The 23,003-nt window shown below is 40.0% G+C and overlaps 1 protein-coding gene across 1 annotated transcript in view; it reads right to left on the bottom strand.

Moving 5' to 3' along the window:
- LOC131248643 (ubiquitin carboxyl-terminal hydrolase 9-like) overlaps window positions 1–16,576 on the bottom strand; it is a 32,845-nt gene extending 16,269 nt beyond the window's left edge. The window contains exons 1-5 of the mRNA XM_058249011.1: window positions 16,025–16,576; window positions 14,981–15,232; window positions 11,922–12,066; window positions 2,816–2,875; window positions 2,622–2,717 (exon numbers count right to left, since the gene is read on the bottom strand). Coding sequence (XP_058104994.1) covers window positions 2,622–2,717; window positions 2,816–2,875; window positions 11,922–12,066; window positions 14,981–15,232; window positions 16,025–16,176 — 705 coding nt within the window. The 5' untranslated portion in view covers window positions 16,177–16,576. The remainder of the gene's footprint in view (window positions 1–2,621; window positions 2,718–2,815; window positions 2,876–11,921; window positions 12,067–14,980; window positions 15,233–16,024) is intronic.
- Window positions 16,577–23,003: the final 6,427 nt, after the last annotated feature.

Raw genomic sequence — 23,003 nt, 5'->3', positions numbered from 1 at the left:
TCCCTCTAATATTTTGTATTAAGCATTAAAATGATCTGTAAAAATGGATGAACGGCATCGATGAAATACATACATCCTGGTGGGGCCCACAGATCACAGAACACAGGGACTCCGGGAGTAGCCAATCCGTTTCTGTCAGAAGCATCAGTACCACGCACCACTGACACCAGCTACTACTGTAGCCTAGGCTAGCTGTAGCTAGCTAGGTACGTGGCGTGCGAAGATGAGACTAACGCTCCTCGAGCTCCGAGTTATACGAACGGTTCAAACGAGATCGAAGTTATATGGGCCCCACAGTGATGTATTTATTATATCTACACCATTCATATATTTTAAGAGATCATTGGAGAACATTATCCAAAAAATGAATAATATCCAAAGATCATCTGGACCACACCACAAATAGCAGCAGAGAATGATTTTCACTGTTAAACATTTCGTGTGGTCCACTTGATAGTTAGATCTGTCTTATTTTTCGGCTCAAGCCTTATGACGAGCTCGCCAAAAGGATGGACGGTTTGGATATAACACATACCCCATGATCAGACCCACAGAACTTGCTATCGTCATTACAAGTCACTTGCATGAAAAGTATTCACTGGACTTCCGTGCAATGCACGTAACACATGTTCGGTAAAAGTATATATACGGTAACAGAGAGTTCTTTTGGAGCCATGTGGGGCCCACCTTGATGTATAAGTTTTATCTAAGCCGTTCATCCATTTTGACATATCATTTTAGGCCTTGAACACAAAAAGGCGGTATATTAAAGGTTAATGTAGACCACACCACATGAAATAATTAGATTAAATTCATATGATCCGAATCCTACCGAACCCGATCCGACTCGGTTTCACTGACCGAGTCGAACTCGGTTCGGGTCAGGTCAACCATGCATCGGATCGGTTCGAGTCAGGTGACCCGGACTCAGTCCCGGATCGGATCGAGTTCGGGTCAGGCCATTGAGACTTCGGGTCCGGTCGAGTTAGACCCAATCCGATCCAATCCGGACCGATGCCCAGCTCTATTGTTAAATCTAGTGCTGAAGTAGAATACCGTGCAATGCGTCATGCAGTTTGTGAACGCTTGTGGATTAGTTCTCTCCTTTAAAAAATCTGGCTTTTTATGGGAACTCAATGACTATATTGTGACAACCAGGTAACAACCCACATTGCCAATAATCCAGTCTCTCATGAGAGGACAAAGCACACTGAAGTCGACTGCCACTTCATTCAGGAAAAAGTGGCATTGAATGAAATGGTTATGGAACGTGGATCCTTCCAAGGACTAGCTAGCCGATGTTCTCACCAAGGGTTTACATTATGCACAAGGTGCAATCATATGTAACAAGCTCGGCATAATTAACATATATGCTCCAGCTTGAGTGTAGAAAATCCGGAATAGAATAAGTTTTTGAATAGCAAAGTCCGGTCCACGTTGGAAGCCCATTAGGCCTAACATGGGCCACACACGGTTTAGAAATGCTAAGCCCTTGTATTTAATAAAGATTTAGGGTTAGGTTAGAGATCATCTCTCTTCCTATACCCTTTCTCTCCTTACGTTACTTCTCTCTCTTTCTCATTCTCCTTCTCCTTCTTTCATTGCAAAATCACACATATAATTACAAAAATCCAATACAAAGGGAAACAAAAGAAACTACTAACTGAATTAGGGTAACTACATGACCAAATTGGCCCAAATACCTATATGCATGACTCTTTAACAGTTTCAGTCATCCAAGTTCATAACATGCATAAATTTATGAGAGTAATGACACTAAATAAGCAACATATCTAAACGATCAATGAAAAGAAGAGGCAAATTTTACGAATAATCATCCTGAACGATGGATATCACTCAATCATCTGTGAAAGATGTTAATTACATCAGTCATCAAAGGATATGCTAATCTAAGCCAACACCAAAAACAGTATAATGTGAGTTGAAAGTTTGAACTGCTCACATATGTATAGATGGTAGAGATGTTAATGAGCCCACATTAATAATGAAGAAACGAGACACATTCAAATAAGTAATAGACTGTACACATAAATGCGGAATGGTTCAGTGGACCCCAATGGATATCTATGTCATAAATCAAATGTAGATAATATATATCTCACTCATCATAGTACAGATCTTGTCAAGGGCTTTCATCACTACACAAATCATGGAATAGAAGAGACTGCTGACAAATGATAATACCATGTAGATATCTACTCAAAAGTTAATTTGAAGCATGAAACCATAAAGTATAAAATTATAATTACATAAATCAAGAAAATACCCTGAGTTTCCAACCAAAATCATTCAAAGGGCAACAAATTAAATTTCTTTGATATGGGTAACAAGAATTTTCTCTTTTGAAGTAAGAAGAAGATTTTACATAGTTTTTTCTACAGTAGACACCAGTCTAGCAATGAACCCGGCAACAAAAAAAAAGAGGCACCAGGCCTACATTTTCCACTTCCAGGAAAGGCCTACATTTTCCATATGCTATCATCATTTCATAAAACAACAGGCAAACTCATGTATCAATATAATAACCATAAAAAGGAATATTTTTTTTTTTTAATCCATAACCTAATATAAAACATGGGCACACTATGCAGAATACTCACATGTTGGTCCATCTGCAACTGAGCATCTTCTAGTGTCCGGTTGAAATCAGTCAATAGCTCTTGTTTCTTCTTGTTGAAGTAATCCCAAATCCGAACCTGTAGATTTCAAAAAGAAGAAGAATAAGAAAATAACAGAATCTAGTCATTTGGGGTGATATATAAAAGAATTGTAAAACCAAAATCATGAGACATGCCTTCTCCTGCTCTAGCTTCAAAAGGGTGCACACTCTGTTGTAAAGCTCACGTACAGAAGCCTGAAAAGGTAAAATCATTTAAGAAAAATGAACATATAGCTAATCTAACAGGATTTACATAATGTGTTAGCAGTCTCAAATTGTTGGTTCAACCTCACAATGAAAATGATAAGAAGGATTATAGAAAATTCACATAAAAGCTGAGGCCACCTGTATCTTGCTCAAAATATTGATGAAATTTTATGCATGATGCAATAATATCAGTGAAGATGTCCGATTAGCACATGGAGCATTAATTTAAGAGCAGCAAGGAGAAAATATTGCTAAAGCCAGTGAGTCAGCAGATTTTTCTCGATGCCTACTTCCAAAGTAATCTTTTGAGAACGTGACTAATTCATTCATCATCATCATCATCATCATCATCATCATGTAAAACTTGTCCCAACAAAATGGGATCGGCAAGCTAAGCTAATTCATTGAAAACAGAAAAAGAAAGATACAAAGATACAAAAAGCAGAAGGTGATCACATCGTGACTCTGCATCGAGGCTAACTACAACAGAAAAAACAAAGAAACCAAGGAGAGATTCAAACACAGCATCTAGAGCCAAATCTCCAAGAATAATCACCCAAAAACAATCATCTCCCAATGTTTGTTATTTCTAGGTCTTGCACTACCAATAGTGTGAAAGAATCTTTTATTTTTATCCCCTTCTTTTAACTAGGTGGCTCTCGAGCATTGTCTCCATTTAATTTCCTCCTCCTTGAGATGGCTTGAGTAACCTTGTGATAACTTCAGCCCTTAGCCTTCTCTTATGCCGAGAGCTCCAAAATTTCTGCCTTCATATCAAGAGCCTGAATTCCCTTTAAAAACTTGTCCAACTCTGTTTCCCTCCCTCCCAACACTTCCCTTTTCTAATCCACAATTTTATTCATCAACTTGAGTTTTTGGGATAACCAGAACCGAGCAAACCCTTAACTTCAAACAAACTCCACCAACCTCTGAAACCTGTCCTCCTCAAACCAGGTAAGCTCAAAGCAGAACAGTTTAGGGCCCCAACTCTCTGTCTCAACTGATAGAAAACAGGGTACTGGTCCGACACTAGTTTTAGCAATGGTTCAGAGAAAGCAAGCCAAAACCTCTCCATCCTTGCCGACAAGATAAGGAACTTGTCCACTCTAGACATGATTAGCTTAACCTACCCATTGGACCATGTGAGTTTCCCTCATTCATCAACAAACCAACTAGCTCATGCTTACTTACCAATCAAAAAATAATAATGATAATAAATAATAAATAAATAAAATCTTTCATGCTTCGAGAAATACCCCACCACCAAACTTCTCAAATGAAATCAAATAACATTAAAATCCCCACCCAAACACCAGGGAAGATCAAACCAACCTCTAACAGAATCAAGCTCATTCCAAAAGTCGGCCCCTTCTACCTGCTTGAGTCGGACCATAACTATTGTAAAGTACCACCTGAATCCAAAAATAGCATCCTAGGCTAACAACATCCCCCTCGCCGAACCCACAAAACTAGACTCCGCCCAATCTTTCAACTTTAAACCCTACAAGGAATCCATTATCCTTCTATGAACTGACTAAAGCTAAGATTCCTAAAAGAAGATAACCTAAGCTTTCCACTTGCAACAAACATCCTTTTATCTTTTCCCTTTTTTGAGGACATCCCAAGCCCCTCACATCCTAACACAAGATCTTCATTTTGGAATAGATCTACCCCTTCTTAGCCCGGCCTCAAGATCAGACTTAAATCAAGGACAAGGCTAACCAGCTCCCGATGACCTCTGGGTGATCTCGACGTCTTTTTTCAGACTTTGTCATAGAAATGACCGTGCCTCGATCTTTCACAAACTAAAAAAGAGAATAATAGTTCTCAATACTATCACCGAAAGTGACCCACACCTAGTATATCGCAACCCTCAACCACTTCCTCTATGTCGACACCACTTGAACCATGACCAGGTCTTCCACAACAGACTAAAGAACCTCCAAAGGGGAGGGAACCCAAGATCCCCAAAGCCATCTAAAGAGAAGCGACATTGAGGGCCTCCCTCAGCTCGCATCCTTCCCCCACCCCAGCTTTGAACCCCACCAACATGCCAACTGGCGCCAAAGCCGACTTGATCACCAAAGAAGAAGAAGCCATCATCCCTTTAGAGTCATATGAGACTTTAGCCAGAATCCCTTGAAGACTAGCTTCCATCCCTCTCAGAGAGAGATGAGGCAAGCATCCACCAAGCTCGAACTAAAGAGAGGTCCGTATAGGTTTGAACTCTGTGAAGGCAGCCAAAGTCAAGATAGTCATATATAGGCATGTGACAGTTTTTTAAACAATTGTCACACATGACCAAAAAGCATCAAAACCCACATGAGGCTCGCCGGACACATGCCACCACTCTATCTCGATCTCATCAACCCCAACACGTGGCAAGGCTGCTACATGGATGAGCACTGCCTCCTACCACTCTTTGAACACATGTCGCCATCCCTTGTCATCGAGATGCTGACAACGGCATCCTCCAAACCTCAAGCCGCCTACACAGGCATCCGAGCTAGCCCACATGGACTGACATTGCCACCCTCTGCCAAAGATGTTTACTAAGCCAGAAGCCTCCCTTCACGAGCCTGTGCCATCTCCTCCCAAGCCAGCACATTGTCCGAGCCTCCCTCAAACGTGCCACACGACACCCTCAAGGAGCCTTGGCCATCAATCGACCCATCAGTCGCGACAACATCTATAACTGCCTCTACTGGTACGCTTCTCGACATGCCACATGTCAACACGCTATCATCACCTGGGCTAACTGTCGTGCACAATGCCTTCGAAGGCCTCCACATCTTCCTCATGTCACTTAATGATATGTGGGACCACCGAAAAGATGCTCCCTCATTTGTCATTGCTAACCTTGAAGTGCTCCAAGGAGGAGCTTTGATAGCGGCCTCCCCCAATCTTTCTCCTGAACACTTCCCCTCCAACCCTAGCACCTCTGTCACTACATTTACCTCCACCTTGACCTCTCATAAGTCATACCTAGATCAAAACCCTTTCAAGCACAGCAGATAATTTTTCTTCTTGAATATTCAGGCCACCCTGATCTCTGCCCCTACCTTTGTAGTCAGATCCAACAGCATTGTCTCGCCAATACAATGATCAATAAGGGCAAAGGTTTCCAAAAACCACAGCTTCAATGGGATGCCCCAAACTTGGTACTAGTCCCACACAAAGATCGCATCGTCCTCACATTGCTGGAGTCGAACCACCACCACCTCTACGAAAATGGCTCCCACTATCAAGATTCGATTAAGCTCCGATTGGGGTTTGAAGGTTACCCAAAACCTCTGAATTTGATAGGTACCTAAGATAGAAATCTCCCTCCTCAGCACCCCCGCTTTCTAGCACCAACGATTCCACCTCCTCCATGATTGTCCCGACTTTCACCTCGGCCATCAGACTCCGCTACAAAACCCCCCAAGCGTTATCAACTACCTTTGGATAGACCTGCACCACCGCCCCCCCAACTAACATCTCCTTCCACTACCACTTCTCCCTGCTCGGCTCCTGCCATGAGATTCTTCCTTAGCTTCCCCTTTCCTTCCTTACTCTCATCCAAACACCATGCACAACCATGTCCCTGTAGGACTGAGAAGAATACAACACTTAATCAAACCCATTGGCCCCCTTTGTATCTTCGAACATTCCCTTTTCGACATTTTCAACCACCACCTTCCTCGCAATTTAGTAGTTAGCTCTCAGGACCATACCTGGCCCGTCAGACTTACAACTCCCTCCCTTCAAACTTTTTCGAGTGAAGTGTCGTTGCCACCTTCGAGACATCCTCCGCCTTGCTCAGTCGAATGAAAGCAAAGCCCCTAAATCCCTAGCCCTAAGAATCACCACCTCCTGGACCTTCTCTCCCTTCCAAATACCCTTTTGAAGTTGAGCTCTAACCACCCCTCCAAGAAGTTTTCCACAAGAGGATGGGAAGCACAGTGAGAGGCCTAGGGGAGGAGACCCCACCACCCTACTTCCCTACTTTAAACCACTCTTCACATGACCTAGCCCCCACAGGATTGCTTCCCCTCCCTCGGCCCCCATTTCCAAAAGCTCCTCCACCAACAGCCTCCTCCAATAACACTTCATTTTGCTTGCTTCTACTAGGTGTCCAAGAACCCCCATTACTTCTAACCCCCCTACCTGTCTCCCCCACCCCCCACCCCCCGGGCTTTGCTTCCATATCAGGCCTCTTCTCACCTTCATCACAACCCCCGCCGATGATGTATATCATCCGCTACACCTCCTAACAACGAACTCAGCCTATAGGGAGCCCCCTTCCCCTCGAAATTCTCTTCTTACATGCCTTGATCCTCCCTGCTAGCGAGCAACTCAAGAATAGAACTTGGTCTTGTCTCGCATTTTCACCCTTGTCGAGCATGAATACCCTAAAAGATATCTCCCTCTCATCTGCATAGGAGATCGCACTCTCATTTGTCACACTTGCTTAGCAAAGATCTTCCCATTGATTTTGTTGCCAAATGGAAATGTGAAAAGTTCTTTTCCTTGGTAAATGATTATGAGATTTGCAAAACCCTCATCTCCCCATCATCTAAATGTGTCCAAAGGAGCACATTCCACACAATGAAACCCCACATGGATTCATAGTGATCCATGACCTTAGCCTCTTTATTAATATTTAATCACTAAAGAGAATAGTGATGGGAAACAAATTGCCAATTGCACAATGCCAAAATCCCAAGCCAAACATTCTTCCAAAATCAAATGCTATCACAGTGACCCACCACAAGTCATGTCCCTTCCTCAGGCAAGCTACCAACTTTCTCAAGGATTCACCGACCCACATGCTCTTCTAATACAACTAATAGCATTCCAAACATTCCGCCTCCTGCAGTACCATATTTCTAGAAAACGACTCCAGTCTCCACAAGGCTTCCAGTTCTTCCCCACATTTCTACCACCATTTACCAACAAGGGCCTAATTTTAAAATAATTTCAACACATGGTAATTATATTTCTATGCAAAATTATGCTTGCATTTTGATTATTGTCAACCAAGACTGTGAATAAGCTTTTGAGTAAGCTAAGGCATCAATAAACTAAAAAAGGAAACCAAACGACGATATAAACCTAGATGAGTCAACGAGAATGCAACTTGCCTTGGGGGATATCCAGTTGTTATTAAGCTGAGTCCACAAGGTACAAATTGTTCAATACAAAATGTGATGGGAACATCAAAGTACCTACTTGGGTGTACCAGAGACAGAGACGACCACCCACATCAGCGCAACTTTCTTTGTGGATGGGAGACGAGTTCCAGATGGGGCCCACCGTGCCATTTTGAAGACCTCACATGCATTGGACGTGCATCAGGAAAACCTCACTTTGGAATGATGCATGTGGGCTACTTAGGAAATCATTTTAGTCATAAGATTTCTATTTCGTGTCGATCCGACCGTTAGATCTTGTCGATCAGGCTATCAAGCCACCAGATCTTTTAGATCTGGGCTCATTGGACTCTGATATTGCTTTCTTTACGTTTTTGTTATTTTTAGGAGTTATTTGATGATTGAGATTGTTAATAAATGTTTTAGTTTTCTTATTTTGGATGATGAGTTACTTCACTTAAGTGAGTGGTATAGTTGTAATTATACTGATTTTTAATTCCAAAATTTTAATAATAAAAGCACAAGGGAGGCGGAGTTCAACCGTAGTGAAGATTTGAGAAGAAAAAAGAAGAGAGGAGCTCTCTTGTGTGAAGAAATTTTCCTCCTTATTTTTTAGGGCTTTTAATAAACACTCACTTCCAATTAAATAGTGGAATGGTAGAATCTTGTTTGGTAGTGGATTCCCAAAGTTACATCTTTCGTCTTTCTCTTCTTCGTCTTCTTCTTCTTCTCTTGTCTTCCTCTTTTCCCTTCCATTACAACCTTCTAAGCCCTAGAATTTCAATTTCCACTTTTTCCCAATTTAAAAAAAATCCTAATTCCAAAATCTCCAATTCCCATAAACCCTAATTTTCTGAATTTCAGATTTTCCCCTTCCTAACCCTAATCATAAAACCTACAAATATGTCACCTGATTGTGAAATGTGCCTATGCTAAATTGGAAGTTTTATCCTTCCATCGAGCCCAATTTTAATTAATTTATGTATTTCTTAGCATGCGGGCATGTGATTTAGGTTAAATTAGATTTATTTCATATTATTACTCTTAATTACTTGGTGGGTTAGCATATTTTGTTAATTGAATTACTTTATGGACTCTTTCATAATCTCCACGTTGCATGCTAACATTAAATTATGTGTCCTGCATCAAAATGGAGCACGTCTACTGTAGAAAACCAAGGAACAGTAGCTACAATGGATTATATGACATTTTGTACGTGCGAATGAGTACCTCAGCATAAGTGAAACCAATAAACCATCATATACAAAAAATTCCTCAACTCAAAAAGCCTCACAACCAGAGAGATTTTAGGCTTGGACTCGGTCCGTGGTAAAATCACCTGTAAAGACATGGATAAATTATATCTGATCGTGTTATTTGTGATCCTTCACTGCATCACTGGCTGTTTTCTAGCAACATTTGGAGAAGTACCATGGCTGTCAATTAACTCATATTTGTGCCTAGGGGTTTACGAATGTAGCTCATAAAAATGCAACAAAGAATTATAAAAGTCAACAATACTGCGAAGTCCAATTTTATTGTTTTTATTAAGCATGGCAAGTAGGAGAAAACTCAATTGATATTCATAGCAACATCCAAAGAATTCTTCCAGTCAATATCAACTTGATTGGACAGAGATCTCCAACTAAATAAGACATTTTTTTCAAGTGACTATTTCATTCAATGGAATCAAACAAGAACAAGAGGAGCAGAAGTTCTGATACAAGTAGAAGACCGCAAAACTCCTTTAGACAAAGAATCCAATAAATGCTCCTTGCACATTCTAGGTAAACGAAATGTTTACCCTTGAGGAGATGAGGTGGATTTTCATTAAATATAGACACAAGCTTCCACAGGCCACCTTGGCCAATGTGGGTCCACAATAACAGAGTCGCCTTCTGCAATAATTGGCACGGTGAACTTACATGGGAATAGATGAAGCCATGCTACCAGGGAGAAAGCTTCCACCATAGAAGCATCACCCACTCCTACAGGCCCAGAAAACACACCACAACTGAACCTTTACCATCTCTTATGACACAGCTTATACTACGAGGGTTTGCATTTCCAAGAGACGAAGAGTTTTTTTTCTTTTTCTTTTTTTGAAAGATGAGAAATTTATTGAAAGGCAAAAAACAAGGAAGACAAAGCACTCAAAAGAAACGAACAAAGAAAGCAGAAAAAAGAAAAGAGAACTAATAACACGAAACTGCTCCACAGCAGCTCCAATAGAGGAAGAGTTGAGCTTCCAGTAGCCAGAAGGAGGAGAATGGCACCCACAGGCCACTTTTTCTGCACCTAGGAGATATTTTCTACTTTGTCAGTCCAAGGTACACAGTCCCCAGAATTCCAGTGGCATTAGAGCCCAACTGATAAGGCAGCTTTTGATTCATCCACCATGTTCCAAATGGAGACTTCCCTCCCCATGAAAATCTCCTTTCTTTCTAACTTCCCAACATTGGTCATGGAAAGCATCTTGGACAGGATCCCTCCCCCAACCTTAAATGGTCCACTCCCTAGCACATCATGTTCTCTTCACCGTGCTGTGGAAAACCCACTTCATTCTTTCAACAAATAATAATAATAATAATAATAATAAAACCCACTCCATCGCAAACAAGTTCCAGAAACAACCCCATATCCTACAAGCCTCTTTGTAAATAAACATGACATCATGCTTATAAGAAAATGTTGTCATTACTTGTATGATAAATAAATAGAAATGCCAGACCAGGGCTACGAGACAGACGATATTGCATTCAGATTAGAACCATCTAACTAAATTTCACCAAAGATTTTATTTATAATCCAAAAACTTGGCCTAGAACCAGCTCTTTGGGGTTGGCTTTACAGATCCTTGTTTACCAAGAAGAAATCCCATTCAAAGATCGGCTGCCTACCTGACATCAACCTCTTTCACAAAGGCCTGGAACCAGCTGGTACATTGCTATCAGGTGCTGTTCTTGCAATAAAGTTGTTGTTATTGTTATTACTTACTAATTACTATTAACTTTTTTCGGTGAGTACTCATTTTGATTATCTAGGAAGTTTTTCTGCAAAGTATCATCATTCATCACCAAACTTAACCATTCCATGAGCCTTCACAGTGCTGAAGCCTCTGGCTCTAATGTACCAATATCCACAGCTATTGCCATTGCAGCCAAGCCTTCCACCACATTACTCCCCAGTCCCCATAACTTCCTAAGAATAAACTTGTTCCTGGAGTAAGGAACTCCAATATTGTTCACGTCTTTCATAAATTTCAGAAGACTAGTTTGGATTTTGCATGTTATAAAATATGGGTGCTCTTGTTGAAATTAGGACTGAAATCTGTTGACAAGTTTCAGAATAACCTAACATTGTGCTTTCCAAGTTAAGCTACAAATTGATCTAGAATCAAAATCTGTTGCATATATGTAGACCATTAACTCAAGCAGTATTCTGAAATCGTTAAAGAATCAGAGAAATGGTTTTTTGTACTCCGAAACTTCCTTTACACAAATAGGCAAAATCGCAACAAATAAGAAGTATACTCTTCCAAATTATGCACTCGACCACACAACCATACAAAGTCAATGCTTGGAAACATGTTTATACATTCCAGTAAGATAACCTAAAATAGGTAAGCAAAAAACATCACAACTCCCATGAAGCTACATATTCTAAATTTCTAATCTCTAGTAGTCAGATAAACTCTTTGTTTGCATTGGAAAATTCAGAGAAGTAAACATTATAAGGCAGCAGAAAACCAGCCCTAAACTCAAGTCTAGGATAGAGAGGATTTTCTAAAAACATTTTCTATGTGTGAACATCATGCTTGACAAACTTTAAAAATAAAAATTATTAATAATAAAGAATTTTAAAATAAAATAAAATAAAGAACGAAAGATAGTAAGTACCCTTTTACTTATCCGGATGACTGATTGGGTGTTGTCTCTAGCATCAATTAGTTGAAGAGAAAGGGGGTAAACCTCAACAATAAAACCCTTCCGAAAAACACCCTGGGAAATTAGCTTTCGAGGTATTGCAGGTCCTCCAGTGTACCTGAAACAAAATACCAAAGAGTAGCCATGAACAATCAAATGATAGCAAAAGTACAAAAGAAACACATATGATTGTACCAGATTCTGTATGTATGTCAATTTATACCAATAACAATTTTAAACTTGAAACAAGTGAATGAGAACATAGCAACAGCAAATATCCAAAGGAGCTTTAGCAATACACAAGCTAAGCATCAAAAACAAAATATAGGCACCATTTAACTACATCAGCCATCATCATAGCCTTGACCCAGATATTTAGGGTTCACTTTACAAATCCTGTTTTGCCAATTAGTCCTACGAAGTAGACCAGCTGCCTGCCTAATCCTCATTTCCTCGGCCTGGGACCAGTTAATGCATCATTAACAGGTGGACCTACAGTAACTACATATAATCAGCGTTTGAAGTATCGGTATCACTACAAGTTTCACTGACCAGGGATATGGAAAGAATATCGATATCACTAATAACCGGAAATGTGGGGAAACATGGGGAAAACGGTGGAATTTTCAGCGAAACTTCAGGAGATGTTAAAATAGACATATTTGCATTTTAGAAATAAAAAAATTGTAAAAAGAATGCATACATGACAAGTTTCCATTTAATGAGGCCTTAAAAGCATGTGTTGTTGTAAGAAATCAGTCCAACCATCCCATCCGGCCTATTTAACCATCCAAACATCCATCGATATTGCACAATATCAACAACACATGATATTTCACCAAGAAATCATCAGCAATTGGAAAGAAAACGAAAGATTGTTGTCTCAATATCACGCATGTTGCAATATCGATAATATCGAGATATTATCAATATCATCAATGACAAATTAAACACTACTTACAACCATGTGTCCATGAAAAAAAAAAAAAATTGAAATAAAAATTTACTATTAAAATATCATCAATACACTTATGATACAAGCATTACCTAGCATTTTCATAGTTGAAATATTGGCGATACATTGGCAATGTTGATGCATTGGCAATACAAGCGACGTCTAGAATTTACATAGTTGAAAATATTGGTGATTACATTAGCGATATTGATACGTTGGCGATACTTAGTGATACATTGCTAATACATGGAATTTCTGATACTAATCGCTACCAGTGTTATCGGTATCGCTGAGCTGGAGATAAAGATAATATCGAAGATATTTCGATAATATCGGAGATAATTTGAACACTGCATATAACACAAAATTGTAGCCTCAAAACCACCAATCAAGTTCAACAAAACATCCTAAACTGATGGCCAGCATACCAGTGAAGTTGATTTGGAAGACCCTCATCATACTGTTAAGTGGTACAAGTTGCTGAGAATGGAAAGATTTCTGAGACAAACTGGTGGATGGGTTATGGGAGTGATAGGGTTAAGGTTTAGAAGCTTCTGGGTGGCTGGCTGATTATGAGCGGTTTTGGGTGGAGCAGGGGATATTCTTGGATGCTGGATTGATGCCATGGTTAAAGGAAAAGTTAAGAAAATTGGTAGAAAGAAAAATTAGACATTGGAAGTCAACATTGCTTGCAGTTTTATGGTCTATTTGGCTGAAAGGAAAAACAGATTTAAAAATTGCAGCGAGCCCTTTGGTAGCATTATCAGGAAAATTTTCCTTCTGATCGGGGAATGGGTTCCATGATTCCTGGGTTTTGGGGTGGCTGCGGCCTCTTGTATTTTGTAGTTGCTTTTCTTTCATGTTGTTTCACTGCCTTTTGGCTTCTTTAATAAAATATCAATTCTCAAGAAATCAGCAATTGGAAAGAAAACGAAAGATTGTTGTCTCAATATCACGCATGTTGCAATATCGATAATATCGAGATATTATCAATATCATCAATGACAAATTAAACACTACTTACAACCATGTGTCCATGAAAAAAAAAAAAAATTGAAATAAAAATTTACTATTAAAATATCATCAATACACTTATGATACAAGCATTACCTAGCATTTTCATAGTTGAAATATTGGCGATACATTGGCAATGTTGATGCATTGGCAATACAAGCGACGTCTAGAATTTACATAGTTGAAAATATTGGTGATTACATTAGCGATATTGATACGTTGGCGATACTTAGTGATACATTGCTAATACATGGAATTTCTGATACTAATCGCTACCAGTGTTATCGGTATCGCTGAGCTGGAGATAAAGATAATATCGAAGATATTTCGATAATATCGGAGATAATTTGAACACTGCATATAACACAAAATTGTAGCCTCAAAACCACCAATCAAGTTCAACAAAACATCCTAAACTGATGGCCAGCATACCAGTGAAGTTGATTTGGAAGACCCTCATCATACTGTTAAGTGGTACAAGTTGCTGAGAATGGAAAGATTTCTGAGACAAACTGGTGGATGGGTTATGGGAGTGATAGGGTTAAGGTTTAGAAGCTTCTGGGTGGCTGGCTGATTATGAGCGGTTTTGGGTGGAGCAGGGGATATTCTTGGATGCTGGATTGATGCCATGGTTAAAGGAAAAGTTAAGAAAATTGGTAGAAAGAAAAATTAGACATTGGAAGTCAACATTGCTTGCAGTTTTATGGTCTATTTGGCTGAAAGGAAAAACAGATTTAAAAATTGCAGTGAGCCCTTTGGTAGCATTATCAGGAAAATTTTCCTTCTGATCGGGGAATGGGTTCCATGATTCCTGGGTTTTGGGGTGGCTGCGGCCTCTTGTATTTTGTAGTTGCTTTTCTTTCATGTTGTTTCACTGCCTTTTGGCTTCTTTAATAAAATATCAATTCTCAACACCAAAAAAAAAAAAAAAAACATTGGGAGCAAAGAAGAATGCAAGAGGGGGAGAGAGAGAGAGAGAGAGAGAGAGAGAGAGAAGCAAATGAGACACCATACGCAAATGTCCCATGAGGAATGAAAGAAAAAACTCCGGAAATGATATTACCATTCAAGGAGCTTCTTCCAGACTTCTTGAGGAACCAAAACATAATCATGTCCTTCCTCCAGCAATCTACGAAGCTCCAGTTCATTACCATCACCTTCCATTCCATTCAACACTAGATCAGAATTGTCAATCTGTCCTGGTCTATGCCGGTTTGAAAGGGACCCATTCATGTGATGAGAGCTACTACAATGCTCATCAATTGAACAGCCGTTCTCGTCTTGTCTTACATATTCCTGCCAATCCCTCCACCACCTGCAAAATTAACATCCAACAACAAAAACACCAATGGAAAGGTTTCAAAATACCTTTCCTAGAAAATGAAACAAAGGCATCTGAAGTGATTTTGAATTTCACCCTATCTTTTTCCACAAAGGCAGTGGAGAAAGAAGAAATATCAGGAATTTATGACATACATTAAAGAGGAATTATATGATACTTAACCCAAGGATATGTAAAGTATCTTATCCCTCGTCTGTACACGTGGGCCCCTTGGTTGAGTAATCCAGACCCCTTTCACAAGCTTAGATGGATGGACCATGGCCCAAAAATCTCTCTAATCGGACAATCCCAACCCTTGGTGTCCGAAAATCAACAGTTCAGAAAGAATGCAGCAACAGTCCTCATGTAACGGGAAGAAGGCCAAAGATTTTAGGCCTAATATCTTCCAAATTGGGATAATCTTTTAGGTCAGATTAACCACCCATATCATCAAACTGTGGCCCACACTGGCAGGAACTCATGCCAGAGGACACCATGCACTCCTCAGACTGTGGAGAGTATGATTCATCAATACAAATCAGATAAAAATCGAAACAATGTTCTCTATAAGGAAGAGAAACTCCTCAGAATCGACCTATAAAAAATAAATCTGTCGACTAGAGATTGATCACGATTCGATCCCAAAACAATCCATCGAACACAAGCATGCATCTGATGCAGATATTGAGTCAATCCATTAAAATCGAACAAACACAGACCAAAAGAATATATGGCTACATGAATCCTAACAACGATCCGTAATAATTCCACATGCAGATCTAATACCTGTTAGAGACGACGAAATACAAGCTCCCTTCCTTCAAATTAGATTCCGCCGCTTCTGTCAATTCCTTGATTATTCGCCTCTCTTCCTCCGGAGTGCACGGCAAGCAGCTCTCCTCATTCTCCATCAGGAAACCCGAACCTGGAATCGTCATCGTTGATCCCCAAGCCGATTTCAATGGATCCAAAAGAATCAACGAACAAATTGAAATTCTAATGGAAAGATACGATTTTGATCCCGGTTCCGTTGAAGGGATGGGAAAAATAACAGTCGAGATGGACGGTAGAGATGGATAGGGAGAGCGGGATTTTTGGAAACCCTACAAGGAGAGGGAATTTGAGGGAATTTGGGGGAAATGAGGGAGAGCGAGAGAAATAGAGAGGGGCGAGAGAGAAGAAACAGGAATGCGAAAGAAGAAGACGAGAGAACTACGATTTTCTTTTCTTTTTTTCACCGTTTGGTGTATTTGATTTCTTCGGCTTTTCAACTGTCCCTCTCTCTCCCTCACTTGAATCACGCTTTCTAGGAGAGGAGAGAGGGCCAGAATCCTCCACAACCGGTTTTTGGGGACTCGGACTCAGTAGTTACCCCTCCAGTACCGAACTCGGTACTTGTGGGAACCTCCGTGGACCCCACCATGATGTATGTGTATTATCCACGCCGTCCATCCATTTTTACATGTCATTTTAGGGGATGATTCCCAAAAAACTATAGATCCTAATCTCAAGTGGACCATACAAAGGAAACAGTGGGGATTGAATGGCTTCCATTGAAAACTTCTTGTGGGCCACAGAAGTTTTGGATGAAGTTGATTTTTATTTTTCCCTTAATACAGGTTTATTTTAGTTCAGGAATAGGTTGGATGGAAAATAAACATATCAGTGGACCTTAAGAAGGTTTCAACGGTGGACGTCACTAGCCTCACTCTTCCTGTGGTGTGGTCCACCTGAGCTTTAGATCTGCCTCATTTCTGGGCTCGTACCATGAAATAGACTCACGACATGAATGGATGGCGTGGCTAAAACACACAAATCATGGTGGGTCCCATGGAGCTTTCCGGGAGGTTAGAGGGTCACTACCGAATCCGAGTCCCATTTTTAAGCCAGCGACGACAGCACCCGAGCTTCGTGGTCCCACCTTTTCCTGTTTTTTCATCACCGTCCATCAGGTGCGGAGCTCGACGTCCGGATCTGCGGCCAAAGATTGTATAGATCCACTCATCAAGTGCGCTACGCCACCGAACAATGGGATGGGGACACAAACAATGGAAACCTTCCGGATGATACGTTGATCCCACCACATAGTGTACATGCCATCCAAACCATTTCATCTGGTGATGATAGCTAGGAAGAAGTAAAAATCCAAAACTTAGCCCGATCCAAGACTCAGATGGACCACGCAGAGTAAATTTACAGATTTTAGCCTTGATTATACATTGTTCTCGGTTTCGTGGCCCACACGAATTATGGATCGACCTGAATTTTTGGTTGTCATTTCAAAATAACGGGATTCACATGATGGACGGAGTGAATCTCAAAAACACGACACGATAGGTCCCACATGGCTCGGGTCCTATAGCCGGTGGGTGGAACACCTGTTGTATAGGAAGCCGCTCAAGCGAAAATTTTACCGAGTCGAAGGTTTGCTCGAATACATCCCGACGTATGACAACAACAAACGTCGGGACTCTAGCGTTGAATTTGAGCCTGATTTCAATGATGCAAACCGCGTATTTGACAATAATCTCCCTTGGATGGTTACTTCAAGAAAACAAAATCTCATATTAAATACCTTAACTCATTGATTATATACAAGTTTTTCTGACCGTTAAAATTTTTGGCAAAATATCAAAACTTTCAAAGGTTGAAATATTTTAAATAAGAGCTTTTATTTATCATATTTTTAATATACAAGGGAAGATTTATCATATAAACGGTTTCGATCATTGGAATATGACCACAATTCAAAGTGTAAAGTCCCGACGTATGCCATTTGAATACGTCAGGATGTAATGGAGAAAACCTTGCTGACAGGACAAAACATTTAAAACGATTTTCGGGAAAGAAGCGATAGCGTACATTCGGAAGCAACAAAATCTGTGAACCATCTGACGGAAACGATTGGGACTCAAGGATCGGACGGTGGAAGCGTCCTCATGTATTGGACCAAAAATTACCGTGATTTCATTATTCAAGTAGCCGATCTGTGATCAACGGTTGGAATGAAAAGTGCATACAAATTAGAGGCTAGGATTGTTGAACCAATATGATTTTGGGACACCGACTTAGCCAAAGTGGGTAACGTGACGGCTTATCTTCGAGCTAACATGCGCAGCTTGTACGTTTTGTAAGTGCCTGTGTATTCCCATCACAATCTACCAGAGAATCAAATAACTCCTGGCGGTTCTGATACTCCAAACTGCTAAAATAGTGGGATCTAGTGTCTGACCTCAGCATCAAATTCGGATTGATTTGGATAATAGTAACCGCTGATTAATAGATTTTGCTTTGATCATCCATTTTATATCCATCATACAATAGTTAGATTTATTCATAAAGTGTGATTTTTGGTTTGTGGCACAGCGAAAGTGGGGCATATGATTTGGATGGTTTAGATCTTAGTGCTTGTCCACCGTGTATACAATGGTGGTGCGCATGTGTATGGATCAGCAGCTTGCTTGAGTATAAAGTTTTTATTGCGCGGCAAAACTGGGCAACCAGAAGGCTGGTGTACCACACACCACTGACACTAATTGGTGTGGTTAGTTGTCGTGCGAAGACGAGCGCTGACGCTGATCGAGCCGAGCCCGGGTTGTAGAGCGGTTCAAATGAGATCAAAGTAACATGGCCCGTAATAATGCATTTATTATATCCACACATTTTAGGAAGAGGATGGGCTGGTGTACCACACACCACCACCGAGCTAACTTGTGTGTTGACGTCACTAAGGGCCCGTTTGGCCGGGTGGATTGGAAGGGATTGAATGGTAATAGGGTGGATGGCATGGATTTCTAGGTAATTATGGCGTTGTCAGTGGATTGTCTGGAGATCCATGGGATTGCTAAATCCGGTCTGTTTGGCACGCCCGGCTAATCCCGGGATCAAACCTTCTCATCCCTTCCAATCCCTCAAACCAAACACGTCCGGGGCAAATTTGAACAGTTTAGGATGGATTGGATGGGATTTAAAGGTAATGATGGTGTTGTCAGTGGATTGTCTTAAGATCCATGGGATTGGGATCACACCACCGACTGTTTGGCATGCCCGGCCAACCCCAGGATTTAACTTCCAATCCCTTCCAATCCGACCGGCCAAACGAGCCCTAAGTTATATAGGTCCATCATGAGGTATGTGTTATATTCAAATCTTACTTTTGTTTGGCAAGTTTGTCCTAAGGCTTGAGCTGAAAAATGAAGTAGATCCAACTATCAAGTGGACCACACTGTAAATAGCAGTGAAGGATTGAACGTCTACCTTTGAAACCCTTTTGGAGGGTCACAGAAGATTTGGATCAATATGATATTTGTTTTTCCTCTTCATTATGATATTTGTTTTTCCTCTTCAACCAGTTATAAGTGACCCACAGAACTTGGTGACGCCAACACACCAAGTAGATTGATGTTTTATGGTATAATTGGGCATCGAGTCGAGTTATACTAAGTTAGGGATGACCCGACTCGATGTGAAATCCAGTATACCTGACTCGATTCAAGTCCGAGTCTAACCTGGACTAACTCGAACCAAGTCCAACCCGGTCACAAGTACCGAGTCGAGTCAGCACCAAGTTGAGTCAAGTCAGCACCAAGTCAGGTCAAGTCAGCACCAACCTAGTCACACACTCCTCAAGCTCTACGGGATGAAATCACAGCTCAGAACTTAGGTGCACCTATCGAAATTGCAGTCTCTCCATCAACTACACAACATCTCAGATCTGAAAATGTCAAATTCGGATTATTTTTTTTTTATATGTACGAGACAGGTTTCGGATCAAGTTAAATCAGTACCAAATTGAATTTCAAGTTGAGTTACTAGGTGACCCGAACTCAACTCGATTTGAGTTCAGATTGTAAGAAGTCTACTCGGCTTGGATCGACTCACCCACTTGGTTTGGGTTGAGTTAGGTCTGAACAAGTTAGACGAGTCGAGTCTGCCGACTCAAGTCATCCCATGCCCAGCTCTATGTGTGGTACACCAGCTAATCCGCTTCATACTTGAATAAACCCGACGTATTATATTACCATACGCCAAGACCATATCATTTAGAGTAGAGGTGTCAAGCCGAATAGAACGTTGCACATGGCTACCTCAAAAATCTTCTAGACGAGGATGTTTGGCTCAAATCAATGGTTCATTAAATGTGTCCGTGTCGAGTATGTCGGTGCAAATGCAATTCGAATTGAACCCAATGCCTTATGACCCATGTATAAAATAGACGAGTTAAGATCGGATATAGGAAGATCGGCCGACCATTTAACCATAAATTGTGTTGAATCATGCAATTAACGAATAAAATGATTTATACTAAAAATTCACATGTGGTGTAATGGGATTACCATGGTTGCGCTATGGAAGTTGTGCGGGGCTACGAAATGAAGGCTATATCCTAGAGAGGGGTGGTTAGGAACAAATAAAATTTTCATTTTTGAAACCGAAATTGCCTACTTAAACTAATATGTAAATTAAGTCAAGAAAGGCAATTACCTCTAAGGCTTCCAAGCCAATAGAAGTTCCAATCACATAGACTACAAATAGCATGATAAGTAAACAACTAGTTTATAAACATGATAATGTATGAGTGTGTGATGTACTAACTATCAACTCCTAACATTCATCTAATTATACATTCATATAATTAAATATTCCCCATATAAGCATAATTAAATAAGTGCTCAAATACAATCCTAAAAACAAACATGTATAATGGCTCGGTTTCCCTACTTCACTCCCGATGTACGCACTCAACCAATAAGTGCATTGGATTTCACTATCGGGTGTTTTAAATCAAGTTGACTTCTAACCTTTGCAATCTTACATAAGGATCGGCTCCCACAAGAGACGTTACGTGGTTTTTTCATAGGCTCGCCACGAACATCAGTCCTATACAAGAACCTACTGACGTACACTCTCATCGGAGGCTCCCGTAAGAGACTTTAATTGATTTTCTATCGGCTAACTAACAACTTCAGTCATAATCTAATGACCTATGTTTACTCCCGCCGAAGGCTTTCACAGAGACTAACACGTACGCGCCCCTATCCAGTGGCCTATACAAGAACTTGATTTATGCCCTACACAAGAATCTGGATTTGGGCTCTACACAATAGCCGAGGTCCTACACAAAAACTTAGTTGAGTTTGGCAATTTAAACTCTACACTCAATCATACATAAGGAAGGAGTGTACTCGGACTGTTACACTTGGCAACTTACTTGTTGGATTGAATCCCTTTTGTAACGCTTTCTCAGGTTGTTTGATCGATGTTCTCCTATACTTCAATCAACTCTCATTTTCTCCCCCAATCATAGTGTCGATGTTTTGTTAAGGCTTCAGTTCAAAGATTAAAACACATTGCATGTAGTGCTCCTTTGAAGTGGCCAAGGTGAAAGGAGATTGGTTGAATCTCATACAACTAATGGAAAGTTCTAATTCCTAAGGGATTTACCTATATGGGTCTCCTAGAGGATTTAAACGATGGTATACCTATAGAGGTTGAGTCTAATCTCTAAAAAATGGTAGAGTTCAAGCTCATTTTCAAGGTATAAGTTAGAATCCTCATTACAATATTAATCTCAAGGGAGATGACTTATAACTCATAAGTTTAGAGGCTTGGGATAAAAGATATAATCATGGAATTACCTAAGCTTTTATTTCACTAAAAATTCATCATTATGCCTAAGAACCAAATGTCTTTTATAAGGAGTCAAGTGGTCTTTAATATATATATATATATATATATATATATATATATATATATAAGGAGTCAAGTGGTCTTTAATGCCATCGAAGTGAAGTATCAATGTCATCGAAAGTTCCTTGATGCCATCAAGAAAATCGGATAATATGATTAATTCTTGTTAGACATCTGAATTACCTATTCGATACCATCGAGTAGTCTTCGATGCCATCAAGTGAACATTTGATACAATTGAAGGAGACCTTAATACCATCGAGAAAATCAGATAAAATGATCAAATCTTGCTGGACATATCTAAATTATTAACACGATGCCAACGAGGAGAGATCCCGTTGAGGTTTGCTCGATGAAATCGAGCACTACTTGAAAGTCTGTTGTTTTGGACGTGTGATTTCACAGCAGCTTCACGCCTCTTCTAGCTTTACTTATCATGTTCCAATTAAGTTTCTAAAGCTAATAGATGATCAACGTCCATCTACTGAGTTAATATCATTTAGAAGTTCAAGGGTTGTTTTGGGTCAAGGGTTAGGGTCACAAAGGCATATCTTTTACTTGTTTTTTGCTCTTTGATGCTCTTATCCACTTGTATCTTCGATCTTCAGCTTCCAGAGGCTTAATTGGCTACATGACACATAGACTCACGTGATTGACAAACAAGATGCACAAATCAATGCACTAATATGTACTTCTAATGAGTTCTTTTTTTTTAATAACTTTTAATTAAGCGTGTATTAGCTTATATTATTTAATATTAAGATATTATGACTTAAAAGAATAAAATTAGGCTGACCAATGAAATTAATAATGTAAATGCATTCACAGTCAGCTAAAAATAAAAAAAAATAAAAAAAAAGAATAATTGACGATAATTTGTTTATTTAATGGAATATTAGGCTTTATAGATAAGAAAGTTGTCAGACATGAAAGCCAGATCACTTGCTTAGTTGCTTCGTGGCAAGAAAGTCGTTGAGAATGACAATTTGTTCATCATGTGGCTAGGTTTTGTTATGCGAGACAATCATAGTTCGAGGAAAGTGAGTGGACATCTATTCACCAAACAAGGCTTCAT

This window comes from Magnolia sinica, chromosome 6, assembly GCF_029962835.1.
Source record: "Magnolia sinica isolate HGM2019 chromosome 6, MsV1, whole genome shotgun sequence".
NCBI classification, from domain to species: domain Eukaryota; kingdom Viridiplantae; phylum Streptophyta; class Magnoliopsida; order Magnoliales; family Magnoliaceae; genus Magnolia; species Magnolia sinica.
This window is presented reverse-complemented; position numbering and strand designations above follow the sequence as displayed.